At 44.7% G+C, this 16547-nt stretch overlaps 1 protein-coding gene across 1 annotated transcript in view; it reads right to left on the reverse strand.

Annotated features, from left to right (window-relative positions):
- Positions 1-6250: 6250 nt before the first annotated feature.
- The window catches only part of POLE2 (DNA polymerase epsilon 2, accessory subunit), a 30692-nt gene continuing 20395 nt past the window's right edge, over positions 6251-16547 (reverse strand). The window contains exons 11-19 of the mRNA XM_082230049.1: positions 15698-15870; positions 15479-15568; positions 13564-13618; positions 12382-12441; positions 12205-12282; positions 11888-11996; positions 9797-9973; positions 8329-8396; positions 6251-6403 (exon numbers count right to left, since the gene is read on the reverse strand). Of these exons, the coding sequence (XP_082086175.1) occupies positions 6385-6403; positions 8329-8396; positions 9797-9973; positions 11888-11996; positions 12205-12282; positions 12382-12441; positions 13564-13618; positions 15479-15568; positions 15698-15870 (829 nt within the window). The 3' untranslated portion in view covers positions 6251-6384. The remainder of the gene's footprint in view (positions 6404-8328; positions 8397-9796; positions 9974-11887; positions 11997-12204; positions 12283-12381; positions 12442-13563; positions 13619-15478; positions 15569-15697; positions 15871-16547) is intronic.

A 16547-nucleotide genomic window follows, 5' to 3' on the forward strand; every position in this document is an offset into this window, starting at 1 on the left:
TGGCGGCGAGGCCCGTCGCCGTGGAGACGGCGGCAAGCAAAATGGCGGCCGCCGGGATGGCGGAGGCCGCAGTCGCTGACCTAGTCGCTGAACCGTTCCTGACCTAGGTGACAGGTATTTTCGCACCGTCCAATGAGATATTTGGGGGTGACGCGTACCCCGCAAGTGTCTCTCGCGTCTGTCCGAGCGGCCCGGAGGTTCCTGCCGCTTCGTCCTGAAAGGGTTAACAGCGGTAATTGAGCTGCCGGTCCTAGAGCGGAAAGGAAGTGTGAAAGAGAGGAGCTTCCGTTCCCCGTCTCGCTGCCCTTCCTGGCGGAGGCGCTGGAGGCGGGGAACTGGGGAGGAGCTGCCAGATCGTAGGAGCCAATGTCCCTTCCTCTCCCCCCAATAAAATATTTGAGGGGGCCGCCCCCCAAGTTGATGGTTGTTGCCTTTCAGACGGGGTGTGCCAGGTCAAGAGGCAGAATCGGAGGGGTTGCTGGGGCAAAGGGCTGCAAATGGGACTTCCCACCCTGAGCACCTAAAAGGCAATGGACAAAAGTTTTCTCTTGCATTTAATAATAATTTATTTATTTATATCCCGCCCTCCCCAGCCGAAGCCGGGCTCAGAGCGGCTAACAACAGGAAAATAATACAACATTTTAAAATCGGTTCGTTATAAAATCAGCTCAAATCAAATTAATGGCAACCTCTGGCCTGATTCTGCAGGCTCCTCTGTTCAAATAAACCAGAATGAACACTCAAGTTTCCCCAGCAGCTTAATAAAAACCGCAGAAGCCCTTCAGTAACTTGCTAAAACCAATGGTACAGTTCTGTCTTCAGTTGAAAACCAATAATAATAATAATAATAATAATAATAATAATAATAATAATAATAATAATAATAATAAATAATATCTTTATTGTCATTGCCCCCTTCGGGGACAACGAAATTACTTGAAACAGCAAGTGTGTGTTGGGTTTTTTCTTTAAAAAGAAACCTAACCATAGCGAATCCTTAAGCATAAATCTGCTGGGAGAAAGAAAAGCAGGATGCTGCTTGGCTGGCAGTCAAAACCTTGCCGCTTCCTTTCCTCCTGCAGCGCCCAGAATGGCATAGTCCACAATGTACTCTGGAAACTCTGGCCATGTGCAGAGGGAAGGGTGGGCATCGCTTTCTGGGATGCGTAGTAGGGAGGTTTGGGCTCCACGGTACTGAGGTTGCTGCAGTGCAGGATTACCCAATAAGCAAAGGTAAAGGATCCCTGGACGGTTAAGTCCAGCCTAAGGCGACTGTGGGGGTTACAGAGCGGCTATCATACTACAAATATCACAGTATACATAAAAACAGGAATCAATTAAAATACATCTTAAAATTAATTCAGACAAATGAAAATCTGGACAAATGGCAGTTGATTGAGAAGAGTTAATACTTGCCAGGACCTATTGTTTTCACTGATCATACAAGGACCTGTGAACAGGCTGGGAGGCCTCCTTCATGCTTGTTCTTATACAAAGGAAAATAGGTCAGACTGCCCCTTGGCCAAAGGCCTGGCAGAACAGCTCCGTCTTGCAGGCCCTGCAGAAAGATGTCAAATCCTGCAGGGCCCTAGTCTCTTGTGGGGGAGCGTTCCACAAGGCTGGAGCCACGGCCAAGAAGGCCCTGGCTCTGGTCGAGGCCAGTCTGATTTCCCTGGGGCCCAGGATCTTCAGTGTTGTTTGCAGACTGTAAAGTCCTCCGTGGGGCATATTAGAAGAGGCGGTCCTGTAGGTACGAGGGTCCTAGGCCATATAGGGCTTTGAAGGTTAAAACCAGCACCTTAAACCTAATCCTGTACTCCACTGGGAGCCAGTGCAGCTGGTATAGCACCGGGTGAATGTGATCCCGCAGCAAGGTTAGGCTGGCCTCAACTAGAGCCAGGGCCTTCTCGGCTGCGGCTCCAATCTGGTGGAATGCTCTGTCACAAGAGACTAGGGCCCTGCGGGACCTGACATCTTTCCGCAGGGCCTGCAAGACAGAGTTGTTCTGCCAGGCCTTTGGTCAGGGCGCAGCCTGACTCCCTCCTCTGGCAACCTGCACAGAACTTTGCTTAATTGGTTGCCATCAATTTGATTTAATTAATTTTTATAATGAAATATTTTTAGATTGTGTGACTATTTAACTGTTTGATTATTTGATTGTTCCAGTAGTAGATAGGTAGCCGTGTTGGTCTGCCATAGTCAAAATAAAAAAATTTCTTCCAGTAGCACCTTAAAGACCAACTAAGTTAGTTCTTGGTATGAGCTTTCGTGTGCATGCACACTTCTTCAGATATCTCACGAAAGCTCATACCAAGAACTAACTTAGTTGGTCTTTAAGGTGCTATTTGATTGTTGTTAGCCGCCCTGAGCCCGGCTTCGGCTGGGGAGGGCGGGATATAAATAAAATTTATTATTATTATTATTATCCTCCAGAGGAAAATGCTTGCAAGGAAGTTTCAAATGCAACCACCGTTATTCCCCCATCTCCTACAAAGCTCATGTATCAAGGGCAGCCTTCCTGGTCATTAACATTTTAAAGTCATTCAGACTTCCACTGTGAACAAAAGTACTTCCCACAAGGTTGCTTCATGGAGAACGACAGAGGGCATGAATTGCTAAAGCACGTGTAAGGTATTAATGGAAAGTCAAACGGGTCTGAACTTTCAGCAGTACGCACTTTAATTCAGAAGTGTAGCAGCAAGAGCTAAACCAATTATTTTAATTTTACTCCCGCTATCCTTTGAGACTAATGAAATTGCCTTGTAAGATGAAAAGAGCAACAGCTCCTGGGCATGAACTTCAGGGCTACAGACTTCCTTACTTGGTCACAATGGCATGTTGCTCATGCTTGGTTTTGGGTATAAAAACACTATTTTAGTATAAAGACACGGAAATATTTGGAGCAACAAATGCAGAGGGTATGATTGGTAGCTGCCATCAACACTGGTTCCATAACGAAACAGGATGACTAAAAATGGTAGGATATGTAAAATGAACCATGGAAAGAGAAGAAGGGAAGTAATTGGACATTATAAACTTTGTAAAATGTTTATTTGAAATTGTAAAACAGAAAATATAAATTATATGTATATAAAAAATGGTGAACAAGCCATAGGTACACATTTCCATATGTTGTGGTGGTGTGACCTCATCAAATCTTTCTGGAGTGCTGTAAACAAAGAAATAAACTTGATGTACTTGTGCACTAACACTACTTGGGCTTGGGGTGCCACCTGCTCAAGATTACGCCAATGATGACATCTTAGCCTTTCTATTGACCTCTGTTGGAAAACTGGTGTTGGGCTGAACACTGATTCTTGGTATACCATAGTATGGTCAATAGCATTGGCTGAGAAACTAACAGGTTAGGTCAGAGCAGCAAAGGGCAGACACAATCCCTATTCCTTTTATAACATATGGCAAATGTTTAGCGAATACATTAATTGTTCAGACTGTGGCAGGAATCCACCCAACACTCATAGGAAAATGTGGTGTGATCTCTTAGAGGAATCAAATGAAACTTTATCACACAGCATGACAAAAGTCTGTAATTCTATCAGGACAGCTCTGTTGTTTACTGTTGTAGCAATTGTTTTCTCAAAATGTATCTTCTGTACCATGAAAAATAAATAAAATCATCCAAAAAAAGGTGAACAAGCCCACACATTTCAGTGAATTCTCTTCACAGTTGTTGTTTTTTAAAGCGTTTATTAATTTTCCAATAAGAACATCTAATCAACATATCAAATCAAATCCAATAAAAAACTGAAATTAAAAAAAGTCCAATTGTCTTCCAAATTGTGATAATTTTGGTTTTGGCTTCCCACGGTCTGAATTCCGAAGCGCTTTCAACATCATAGTCCTGCCTCTCATCATCGATGTTTTTCATAATTCCATATCCTCCACGTTTTGACTCTGGTTCTGCAATCCTCATTCATGTCAGAAAACACATACTTTTCTTTCCTATGGAATGCAGATTTATCCGTATAGTGTACTCTTTCAGCTGTTTTTGTTTTCTCATCGCACCACTTCTTTAATTGCATCCAATTCCAGAGTTCTGTCCAGCTCTTTGAGAGTTGTTATTTTGGCAGCTCCCAGATTGTTAATCTTTCCCGTCCAGGTGTTATCAAAGAAACAGAGAGAAACCACCTTCTGAAATTCCTTGCTGATTTATTCTTGAGCAGACTGTTTGCAATGTAGCCATATATCAGACAGTTAACAATTAGCCTTTGGAATCCACCCAATTATATATGAAAGTCCATCTGTGCTCACTTTTTGAAGAACAATTTAGGTTCTTAATGAGACTTGGCATGCAATACGGATTGTTAAAGGAAGTAGAAAAAAACATACCAAGCCCCTCCAAATTCAAAACGTCATGATGAGGATCTCTTTGAAGTTCGATCTTTTCCACCAGAGACTGTACATACCGCAGGTTTTTCCCCAGCTTCATCAGTTCAGAGCGTGTCTGTTTGTTTTTCAAATATTTATATTTTCCCAAACAGATGCGTCCGGCTATGGAGTGGCGTTGAAGGAGTGTCAGTCCGTCCCTTGCTCCGTGACCCAGTGCCCCTGCTGTCTGCCACATCGGCAATCTGGGGCAGACCGCGGGTCGTTGAGACAGTCCTCCCCTGCCCTGGGGAGGCTGCCAGGGCTAATTACCCCCATATCAGCCCTGAATTATCGGAACGGCTGAGGTCCGATCGTGTGGGATCTGCCTTTTTCCACTGCCGGGAACAGGAAGACCCACTTAGTTATTTTTTAAAAGGGCACACACTTAAGATTTTAAAAGTATCAAGTCCCATCCATCAGTTGCGCACAACCTGAGTAATACTCCCCACCAAATCTTCTTTCTTATGCTAGAACATACCTTTTGATATGCTACATGAACCAGTACATTAGCTGCATAGGTCCTAGAAACTTGATGGGACATCTTGTTTCTTATGCTATCAGTCTTGGCTACCTTGTTTTGATGAGGCTGTGTAAATTCAGAAGTTATAATCCCATTATCAGTCACTGCGTATTCTGAAAACTATCCTGAAGTGCTGTTGCTGGTGTGTATTCTCAGGACTGGGATGTGGGCTGAAGATACATACAGTAGCAACTTTGCGGAAGTGATCAATGTCTGGATGGTAGACTGCCTCAAGGATACGTATGCTGTGTCTGGTATAATGGAAGACTGGCAGGCAGGATATTAATGCAATAAACCAACAGGGTTTGGTGTGGGGCTTCTTGCAGCTGTAGGGAGAACTGTAATTGTTCCACATTATACAGTGGTGCCCCGCAAGACAAACGCCTTGCGAGACGAAAAACTCGCAAGACGAAAGGTTTTTTCGTTTTCGAGTTGCTTCGCAAGACGAATTTCCCTATGGGCTTGCTTCGCAAAACGAAGCTTGCCCCCGCACCCCGGACCTCTTTTGAAGCAAGGGGCGGTGGGGAGAAGATCGCTTCTCCCCGTTGCCAGCCCCGCAATCTCCGGGGACAGAGGAAGGCGCGCGCACGCCTTCCCCTCTGTCCCCGGACCCCTTTTGAACCAAGGGGCGGCAACGGGGAGAAGCGATCTTCTCCCCTCCGCCCCTTGCTTCAAAAGAGGGGACAGAGGGGAAGGCGCGCGGCGCTTCCCCTCTGTCCCCGGACGGTCTCCATAGGAACGCATTGATTGATTTTCAATGCATTCCTATGGGAAACCGTGCTTCGCAAGACGAAAAACTCGCAAGAAGAAAAAACTTGCGGAACGAATTAATTTCGTCTTGCGAGGCACCACTGTAGAAGAGCTTTTAGCAGAATAGGCATAGGAGAGCTAGTCTTAGCAACTGCCTAATAAATGGGAGCTCCGTACATCCATCCACAGCAAAGTTCCAAAACCTGATATGCTAAATATTTCAGCCAGTTTGTGGTTAGGTAGGACCATGATATGACGCCAACCCCCTTCAGTTGTTAAGAGACCCCAGTTTTGGATAATGTAAAATGAGCATTTGTCTGCTTAGAACTGATGTTTCACGTATTGGAAGGTTCTCAAGCCCCTTTGGAGAGGTTCCCCCATCCCCCCAAATTCAGAAAAGCCACCCACAAATAGTTGAACTGTTATGGCAGCAGAAGGCAAAAGGGCACACATTTCTCAAGTCAGAATCCGGCCACAATTTTTTTTGTCTGAATAAAAATCACTTAAGAGAAAAAGTTCTTGGGCCATTGCGCCATTGCTGTTTCAAGTAGAGCTGTGAGACTTATGCAAGTACGCCACAAGCCTATTCCATCCATTGCTTGAAAGTTTATTTACAAGACGTTCAATATCTGTAACAGCAGCATATAATAAAATCCATGATTCCAGAAGTAGTGCTTCCATGGTATTAAGGTCAGAATACTTGATCTACTGCTATTTCCTGAGATTCAAATATCTTGAAGTTTGCTGGGGGGAAGGGGAAAAAATCAAGTTACCATAACTACATTGGTGCTTCTTGAAACTTAACTTCTTATCTTCTTTCTTCGGCCTTAATGCTTGCTTTTTAAAAGTTTGTAAAATAAGCACTAGCAACTTCAAAGGAGTTTGCCATACTAAGATATCTCTGTTCCTATGGTTACATAGAATTAAACCCTCTCATTTGATTAAAGTTACGTGAATATTCTAGATCCAAGATTAGTGCACTTGATGGGGACACAAAGAGCCCACTTCACACAGATTTGTAATGCTTTGTCCCAGGCCTTGAGGATTAAGTTCTGTTTAATACAACAAAAAAAGGTAGCCCTTTACACTTCACACGGAAGGCTACCGAGATTGCCTCTGATTGCTGAGTCTTAATGCTTCCATATTTAATTCCCTTAAAACTCAGTTTGGCTGTCTTCCAGATGGCTGGGGTCGCTGAAAGTTTACTAGCTTAGTTATAAAGGAAAGGTTTTAAAAGCCATAGCTTGGTCTGAAAATCACAAATGTACCTAAGAGAATAACTGCCAGTTACGCAGAATAAGGTTTCAGGGTTGTGTTACAAATATGTGGGAAGGTGGGGGGAATACCAATTTTGTAATGCCCACTCTTAACTGAGTGCACTAGCTAGCGTGTCACTGCTGCCTTTCAGCCTTAACTTTGTGGTAAGGATACAAAAAAAGCATACAGTCTTTTATATTCTAATATATCTTGTATCTACATTTTATATAGGCTATATTTTATATCCATCTTTTATAGCGTACATTCTGTGAATAAAAACATATGAATGAAAAACCCTCTTACTAAAAATGCTCATTGAGAATTCTACACAGATGTATTCACAAGGCAGACTGGTCCAAATTCATGTTGTTACCCAAGGGCAAGAGTTCCAAAACAGGAACTGAGATTTATTTGTTTCTATTTAACAAGACTGTATTTACCACTTACCAGAACAAAAAAAAAGCCCCCAAAACAGTTTAACAACAAAACAGTTAAAATACCAAAAACACCAACAGAAAACAGGTATTAAAAGCAGGTGACATGAAAGTTTAAAACAGACTTAAAACTGGTGAACAGCTAATGTACTCCTGTTAAACTGAAATGCTAGAATTATATGCCTAGGCAGGGCTTGCCGAAAACAAAGTTCTTAGCAGGCACCGAGAACAATTCACTGAAGGCACGTGCAAAATATTAATGGGCAGGAAGTTCTCAAAAATGGGTGGTGCAACACTAAAGGACCCGTTGCCTACAAAAGCAGGACAAGCATGACGTGGCACTTGCAAAAGCACAAGTCCTGCAGAGCAAAATAGCAGAGAGGGCACATTTTTGGGTCATTTCCTTTTGGTATATAGAGGGTAGACAAGCTTCATAATTCCCTCCCTGGAAAGGTTTATCTGAATCTCAATCTTCCTTTGAATAGTATTAAAAACCCTTATATCCAGACACCTTGTTAGCCACTATGGTGCTATGGGGCTGAAATTCTTGGGTATGGATTTTTCCTTGCGAGTACAGTAACCCCGCAACTCATGCAGGGGTTACATTCTGTGGAATGCACCAAAAGCCAAAATCTCGTATAGTTAAGACACACTAGGTTCAATTTTGGGGGGGGGGGGGGATTGCCAAAGCCTTCTTACCCAAACATCCGTCCACTTCTTAATTTTTTACTTTTTTTTGCCAAGCACATAAAGCTGAATACGCACAAATTAAATGTGCCTAAGTTGCAGGCTCACTGTAGTCATGCTTTATATATTGAACAGTTTATTTTTATCCTAGTCAAACACCAAACTCTTTGTTCCACCAAACAAAGAGTTTACAACAGCAGCCCAAATAACGGTGAAATTTGTATTGCAAAAGCAGGGAGGGTCAAAACATCTCTCACACTTACTATTTGATATGAAAAAACAAGACCTTACCTGTCCTCCACTGTTTTGTTAGATGGGTAGAATACTTTGAATGAAAAGCCACTTCTTGGGAAAGATCCCTGGAATGAGGGGGTAAGAAAGGATTTTAGTTTTTAAAGCTCATCATTTGGATTTCTTAAGAACTTCTGAAGGGCTGTAGCTCAGCAGTACATCATCTACTTTGCATACAGAAGGTTCAGTCCTCTGCATCTCTATAAAGGCTTGGGAATATCCCATCTGAAACCTAGAGCAGTGTTTCCCAAACGTTTTTGGGCAACGGCACACCTGTTTACCGGAAAAAAATCTCGCGGCACACCACCATTAAAGCCCCGCCCCGTGACGTCAGCGCGCAGCGTCACGCCGGGAGGGCGCACAAAAGTGAACGTTTTTTCCCTTCCCCTTGCCGGGGTGGGAGGAGGCAGCAGAGCGAGGGACTGAGGGACGGCGGCAGCTGAGGCGGCGGCGGCTTTTGTGGTGGTGGCGGCGATAGCGGGCGGAGGAGGAGCCGTCGCCGGGAGTTGCTGCTGCTGCTGTTGCTGCTGCTGCCCGAACATGCCGGCCTCCTCCTCCTCCGCTGTCTCGCTCTCCTCCCTTTTGCGCGCGCTGCCCCGCCGCTTGGCACCACCACCGCGGAGCCGCCCCCGGCTCGACGCGGATCCTCGCCGCCGCCGCCTCTCGCCGCCTGACTCGCCCGCCTCCCTCCCACGGCACACCAGCCGGTGTCTCACGGCACACTAGTGTGCCGCGGAACACCGGTTGGGAAACACTGACCTAGAGAGCCACTGATAGTCAACATGGACAACACAGACCAAATCTGACTCAATGTAAAACCAGCTTCCTGTGTTCTTGTCGCCACGGCAATAGAACCTTGATAAAATAGATCTGATGAGCAGGTAATGCCCCATGGCTGGGCTATCGCCTCACCTTGTCCCAGGAACTCTCTACACTTGCCTTTTGTTTTGAAACGCCAATTGCGTACCTGCCTGGATCTTTGCAAAAGGACCTAATTTAGATTCTGGAAAGGCAAAATCAGTAGCTTTCCCTGTAACACAAGGCATCTCAAATTTGTTCAGCTTTACGGGGACACCTCCAAGAGGCCAATCCATGCCACTCTTTTCAAAGACACATTGTTCTAGCACCAGACTAAAGTAGAATCTGAAGCTCCAAATTAACAAAACAGTGCGCTGCTTGCATAAGAGTAAGTACTAGTCACCACCACCTGGCAGCATTTAATTTAAGAATAATAATGGAAGGAAGGAATGGAACTCAGGTACAATAACTTTCAGTTAACTTGCCATTTTTTTGTTTTGGAAAAACTAAATAAATGTTTAGTTCAGAATGAGCGGTGCTAAGTAGGAACAATGCCAACTAAGAGTGTGTACTAACAATACATTAAACACATTTTTTTTTCTTACTAGAGACTGTTTTTCATCATGCTTACAGAAGGAAGGAAAGGGTGGATAGAGAGAAAGGATCTTACGGGATTTATGCAGAGGCAATCAGTGTTGGTCACAGTGAACGGGTCATATTTGTCAGCAAAGACAATGAGATCCGGCAGAGGGTAGATTCTCAATGTATAGTCATAAGCCCAGTAGACAGGACTAACATTAAGGGGCAATGGAGTCAGATGCCCTTGTGATAAAATAGTCTTTACAAACTGCAAGGCAAAGAACAAGGGCACACAAATTACTTTGGTTTCCATTTGAAAGCAAAAACCTGTTTTTCAAACTCCTATATAAATCACAAAACCATCTTCCTTTCCTGATGATTAGCACATGTTAAAAAGAGCACTATATGCTTCATTTTGAGTTCTAAATCTGGTAAACTAAGTCAGAACTGAGACTCATTCAAATCTCTGCAGTCTTGTGCGGTGACTTGGGGAACACTAAGGTAAAGGTAAAGGGACCCCTGACCAAAAGGTCCAGTAGTGACCAACTCTGGGGTTGCAGCGCTCATCTCGCTTTATTGGCCAAGGGAGCCGGCATACAGCTTCCGGGTCATGTGGCTAGCATGACTTAGCCACTTCTGGCGAACCAGAGCAGCGCACGGAAATGCTGTTTACCTTCCCGCCGGAGCGGTACCTATTTATCTACTTGCACTTTGACGTGCTTTCAAACTGCTAGGCTGGCAGGAGCTGGGACCGAGCAACGGGAGCTCACCCTGTCGTGGGGATTCAAACCGCTGACCTTCTGATTGGCAAGCCCTAGGCTCAGTGGTTTAGACCACAGTGCCACCCGCGTCCCTGGGGAACACTACTGTGGCCCAATGAAATTCCCATGCTACCAACAGCATCTGAAGTGATCTCTGAGGACCATGCTTTGGGGAAGCTATACTTTTCCAGAGCAGAGCAGCTGCAAGGCTTCTTGTATAGAAGATGAACCATTTGGAATCCAATTTAGTCATCAGAATCCATCCACACATTCCATTAACTATATTAAAAAGTTTCTACAGAATATACAGAAGATGGAATTTCAGCTCCTCTCTCTCTTTCCAATGAAGACTACTTCTCCCTCGGCAGAACTCTTGTATACGTGTCCCATATTATTTTCACAGAAATGCACTGGAACAGAAAAGAACTTCGGGTGTCTGAAGATTAAAATAAGGCAGCCACTTTAAACATACTGCATTCTTCAGGACACCCAAAGTTCCCCTTCTGCTCCTGCCCCGGCAGATTTGGGAGGGCATGCGGGGGGCAGCAGAGAAGGGAAGGTCTCATTGTTTGAGCAGAAATCTCCTTGCACAGTGTTGAATATCACCCAGAGTACAAGTGGGAGTCCACTCCGCTGGTAATCAGACACAAACGGCCTCAGTTCAGTATACCTGAAGGAGCGTCTCCACCCTCCTCGTTCTGCCCGGACGCTGAGGTCCAGCACCGAGGGCCTTCTGGCGGTTCCCTCAAGTTACAGTGAACCAGGCAGAGGGCCTTCTCGGTGGTGGCGCCCGCCCTGTGGAATGCCCTCCATCAGATGTCAAAGAGATAAACAACAACCAGACTCTTAGAAGACATCTGAAGACAGCCCTGTTCAGGGAAGTTTTTAATGTGTGACATTTTAATGTATTTTAAATCTTTGTGGGAAGCCGCCTAGAGTGTCTGGGGAAACCCAGCCAGATGGGCGGGGTATAAATAAATAAATTATTATTATTATTATTATTAACATTATTAGATGGTTTTCTCTGGGTGAGATCCAAATGTGGCAGTCCACTTGCACAGCCCATTTATTTAAAATGGCCCTGTGATCCTTGGATGAAGGGTAGTATAGGAGTTAAATAAAAAATAAAAGCAATGAAGAAATCTGCTTGCATATACTGTAAGGAGTTCAGTTTTCTCTTCTTCCCTCTCCAGCCCTCCCCATATGCTCCAAATCTGCTTCCTCCCCACCCTTCAGAGCAGGTGGAGGTGGGGGAGATGCAGAGGTAAGGAAAGGAATGAGAAGCAGGTGCCCGATCACATCACACTGGATCTCTTCCTCAATTTCTTACTCTATTACTAAAAATAACCATGCTAGAATAATAGTAACGACCTAACCAGCAGAAGCTTATCCTCAAATGTTTCATGCTTTTTTTGCCTTACGTGATTAGAAATATCCAAGTTGCTGTTAGGAAAACGGACACAGTTCCGGCACATCTTATTTACCAGGTCTTCTCTAAAGATTATTATTTCCTGAGTGCAGTACTGGACTCTGGAAGGAAGAAGCACAATTCTATTTTTTCAGGGTGATTAAACAGGCATCCAGGAAAGACCATCAGCAAGGCAGAAACACACACAGACTACTCCCCGGATACCCAGAGTATTAACCCTACACAAATATGTAGTATTATGTGTACTATTAATCTGACACGTATTAAAGTTCTCAATTTAAAACATCCCTTTTAAATTGGGACGTTTACCTGCAAGGGTTTGTAGTGAAGACTGAAAATGGCACCTGCTGTTTGAACTCTTCAGTGATGTATTCAGGAAGTGGCGGCCTGAAATAAATTTGTGTGGTATGTATTAGAAATAAATGTGTCTATTCTCAAAGTTGGATGTTTGAATGAATCACCTTAATTGTCAAGTCACAAGCATACCTTGGCAAAATTGAGCCTGGGCCAGGGTCTTCAGAGCCAGGAACAAACACAAATCGACTGCTATAAATAGTTGAATACATATACTACATTTAACACAACTGATAGGTAAAAATCAAAGCATCAGTAAAGTAAATGGCAACATTACTCAAATACAACCAGAGTTTTAGAAGTGGATGGCAGGCCACATAAACCTCCAGTTATGACAGGTGAATGAAAGGCCTTTTGGGGATTTTGTAGCTACCTAGGGATGCAGGTGGCGCTGTGGGTTAAACCTCAGAGCCTTGGACTTGCCGATCAGAAGGTCGGCGGTTCGAATCCCTGCGACAGGGTGAGCTCCCGTTGTTCAGTCCCTGTTCCTGCCAACCTAGCAGTTTAAAAGCACATCAAAGTGCAAATAGATAAATAGGCACCGCTCCATCGGGAAGGTAAACGGCGTTTACTGCAATACGGACGCATTGCTACCTCCAGCTTGAGTCAGAGCAAACTAGTAGCCATTGATTGCCCTCTCCTCCACAAATTTGTCTGTTCCTTTCTTAAAGGCAGGGACGCGGGTGGCGCTGTGGGTTAAACCACAGAGAATAGGGCTTGCCAATCAGAAGGTCAGCGGTTTGAATCCCCGTGACGGGGTGAGCTCCCGTTGCTCAGTCCCTGCTCCTGCCAACCTAGCAGTTCGAAAGCATGAAGTGTAAGTAGATAAATAGGCACCGCTCCAGCGGGAAGGTAAAAGGTGTTTCTGTGCGCTGCTCTGGTTCACCAGAAGCGGCTTAGTCCTGCTGGCCACATGACCCGGAAGCTGTACGCATGCTCCCTCGGCCAATAAAGCGAGATGAGCGCCGCAACCCCAGAGTCGGCCACGACTGGACCTAATGGTCAGGGGTCCCCTTTACACTTTACCTAGGAGTTTCTAGCTAACAAAGGTACAGTCCCCATTGTCTCCCAAGACAGACAGGTTGCCAACAACAACAAAATATTTAAGTGTGGCTGAACGAAGGAGAATGAACTTTTTAGTAGCTGTTATCAAAATTCTGAATACAATACTTGGTGTGAATGGACCCAGTTTTTCTTTCTTTCTTTACGGGGGACTAAATTCTGCTGGGTGGAATGTTTTCTCTAACTGACAAATCTGAAGAACATCTTCTTCAGTAAGATTTTTCACCAAGCAAATAAAAACACAGCACATACCTCTTATGGATACTAGGGTATTCACAGATGATATTTGCAAGGGCTTTCAGTGAACCTAAAGGTACAACCATAAAAGCTTTCCTATGAAACTGCATAGTTATTCCTACATTTTCTCATCTTATCCACAGGTAACCAATATGCATCTTACATCGACAGCTGAACAACAGTTACGCAGAACACCTCTTATTTCCCCCCACCTTAAGTAACTAAACCAGTTGGTTATATTGTAAATGGCTTTGTGGAAGCTGTTTCTCACAGTGCCAAGATCACTAAGGCAAGTATTTTTATTACTGAACCTAAGCAAGTTTAAATTGAGATATCAATTATAGCTGGGCAAAACTGTAGTTCCATTTCAGCCACTTCTGGGTGAAAAGCCACACTGAGAACCCTAGTAAGGGGGGCGGGCTCTGCATATTCTAATAAACATGGCATTCTCTAGGATATGAGCCTGCTGCCATATGCTGCCCTCCCGCTTCAATCACTATTGAAATGGGTAAACTCTTCTAACTGGGAGTGGCTGCCAAGACCACATAACACTGATCTTGAAAGACCTACATTGGCTCCCAGTCCGTTTCCGAGCACAATTCAAAGTGTTGGGGCTGACCTTGAAAGCCCTAAACGGCCTCAGTCCAGTATATCTGAAGGAGCATCTCCACTCCCATCGTTCTGCCCGGACACTGAGGTCCAGCTCCGAGGGCCTTCTGTCGGTTCTCTTCCTGCAAGATGTGAGGTTACAGGGAACCAGACAGAGGGCCTTCTTGGTGGTGGCGCCCGCCCTGTGGAACGCCCTCCCACAAGATGTCAAAGGAAAAAACAACTACCAGACTTTTAGAAGACATCTGAAGGCAGCCCCGTTTAGGAAAGCTTTTAATGTTTGATGCATTACTGTACAGTGGTGCCCTGCAAGACGAATGCCTCGCAAGACGGAAAACCCACTAAACGAAAGGGTTTTCCGTTTTTGAACTGCTTCGCAAGACGATTTTCCCTATGGGCTTGCTTTGCAAGACGAAAACGTCTTGCAAGTGTTCCATTTTTTTTTCGCTCCCCCCCCCCTTTTCTAAGCCACTAAGAGCCTTTTAGCCACTAATCCGCTAATCCTTTAATAGCCGCTAAGCCTTTAATAGCCGCTAAACCGCTAATAGCGCTAATCCGCTAATAGGGTTGCTTCGCAAGACGAAAAAACCACTAGATGAAGAGACTCGCGGAACGGATTAATTTCGTCTTGCGAGGCACCACTGTATTTTAGTATTTTGTTGGAAGCCACCCAGAGCGGCAGGAGAAGCCCAGCCCGATGGGTGGGGTATAAATAATAAATTATTATTATTATTACTACTACTACTATATTATAATGGAAACAGCTCAGTTGCCACTACATTCTACCAGCTTCATTCAAAGCATGTCAAGTTTGCACCAGTCACTTACTTACTTTATTTTATTTTATTTTAATTTTAATTTAATTTTTTGATGGAGCCCCTTATATGGGATTTTGTATATAAATTTTCCCTTGGCTCTTTTTGCTGGCCCATGTAGGACCAGCATGGATAGTTGGCCCTGGTGAATATTTGACATTTTCTCCCCTTGTGATCTTGATTTATGGGCTACCACTAAAACGAGGCTGTATTTTAAACAGTATTTTAACCTATATTTTAATCAAGTGTTTGTTTGTTTTTAAAAAGTTTTTACTGTGTTTTGTACTTGGTGTCAGCCACCCTGAGCCCGGTCTTGGCCAGGGAGGGCGGGGTATAAATAAAATTATTATTATTATTATTATTATTAGCCTTAGCCCTCCCATTCATGACAAATTCCCACCATGGATCTCTCTACAGAACGGTCTCTCAAATGTTTAAATAATACACAAACAGAAAAAACCACAAACTATTCACAATATGCAATACAGCAGCTGACTCCAAAGTACCTTTTAGCGACTGAATTTGGTTTTTTCCGTATGGGGCAGAGGAAAAGTTCCCACAGAAGAAGAAGCAAGTTGGCGGCATGGAGGAGTAACCTGGTTAGAGGAACAAGGAACGTCACTGACTTTTGGTTTGGTAGCACGCATCTTTTTTGTTTTTACATTCTGCTTCACATTTCAACCAAAACCTTTAAGCGATTGACAAATATGGGTCAACAGAGCTACCTGAAAACATAATACGCAGCTTCTCCAAAACTTCTGCTTGGTCCAGCCAAACGTCCGAAAGGAACACAAACATGGCGTCCTCATTTTCTTCTTCCAGCTGTTTCAATTTCGCAGAAGATTTCACAGAGGTCGAAGAAGGCCCTCCAAAGAAGTTTGTGTTTCCATAATACGCCCTACAGCATGAACAGCAAATGCCAGAAGGCTCCATTTAATAATAATAAAATAATAATGTCAGGGAACTGCCATCGGAGGGACAGGTGGTGGAAGGGCTCACAGAGGTTGGGAGGGAGTCAGCAGCGAAAGCAGGGACCAGCAGGGGGAGAGATGGGTCTCTGGAGGAAGGTCTCATGAATGCGGAGAGAGACGCAGCAGCTAAAGCAGGAACTAGCAGGGAAGAGGGAGGGATCAGGGACACGTCCAGCGAGAACAGCGGGGAGGTGTCAGAAGCTCCCATAGGGAGACCCATTCTTCGCCGGAAGCTGCCACGTCGTGAGTCCAGAAGACGCGTTTCCGTTAAGGAGCTTCTTTGCTGGAAGCGCTTCCGCAAACAACCACTGTCGGAATCTACGAGTGACTAGGGCAGACATGTTTGAGGAGCTCTGTCACACACAGAGGTTTGTGGAGTGGCACAAACTCTGAGGGAGCACGATTTTACGCACAAGCAGCTAATCATCCCATCACAGCATTCCGACAGTCTCTGTACGCTGCCTGTGCAGGAGAAGGCATCATGAGCGACCCAGCCGGAACCGAAGGAGCAGGGGTTGGAGCTGGTCCAAGCTTGGAAGAAAGATACCGAGCGTTGGAAATCCAACTTGCGCTGCAGACGGCGAGGCTTGAGGAGAGAAGGGCT

Source organism: Podarcis vaucheri (assembly GCF_965113315.1).
Source record: "Podarcis vaucheri genome assembly, chromosome: 1".
Lineage (NCBI taxonomy): Eukaryota > Metazoa > Chordata > Lepidosauria > Squamata > Lacertidae > Podarcis > Podarcis vaucheri.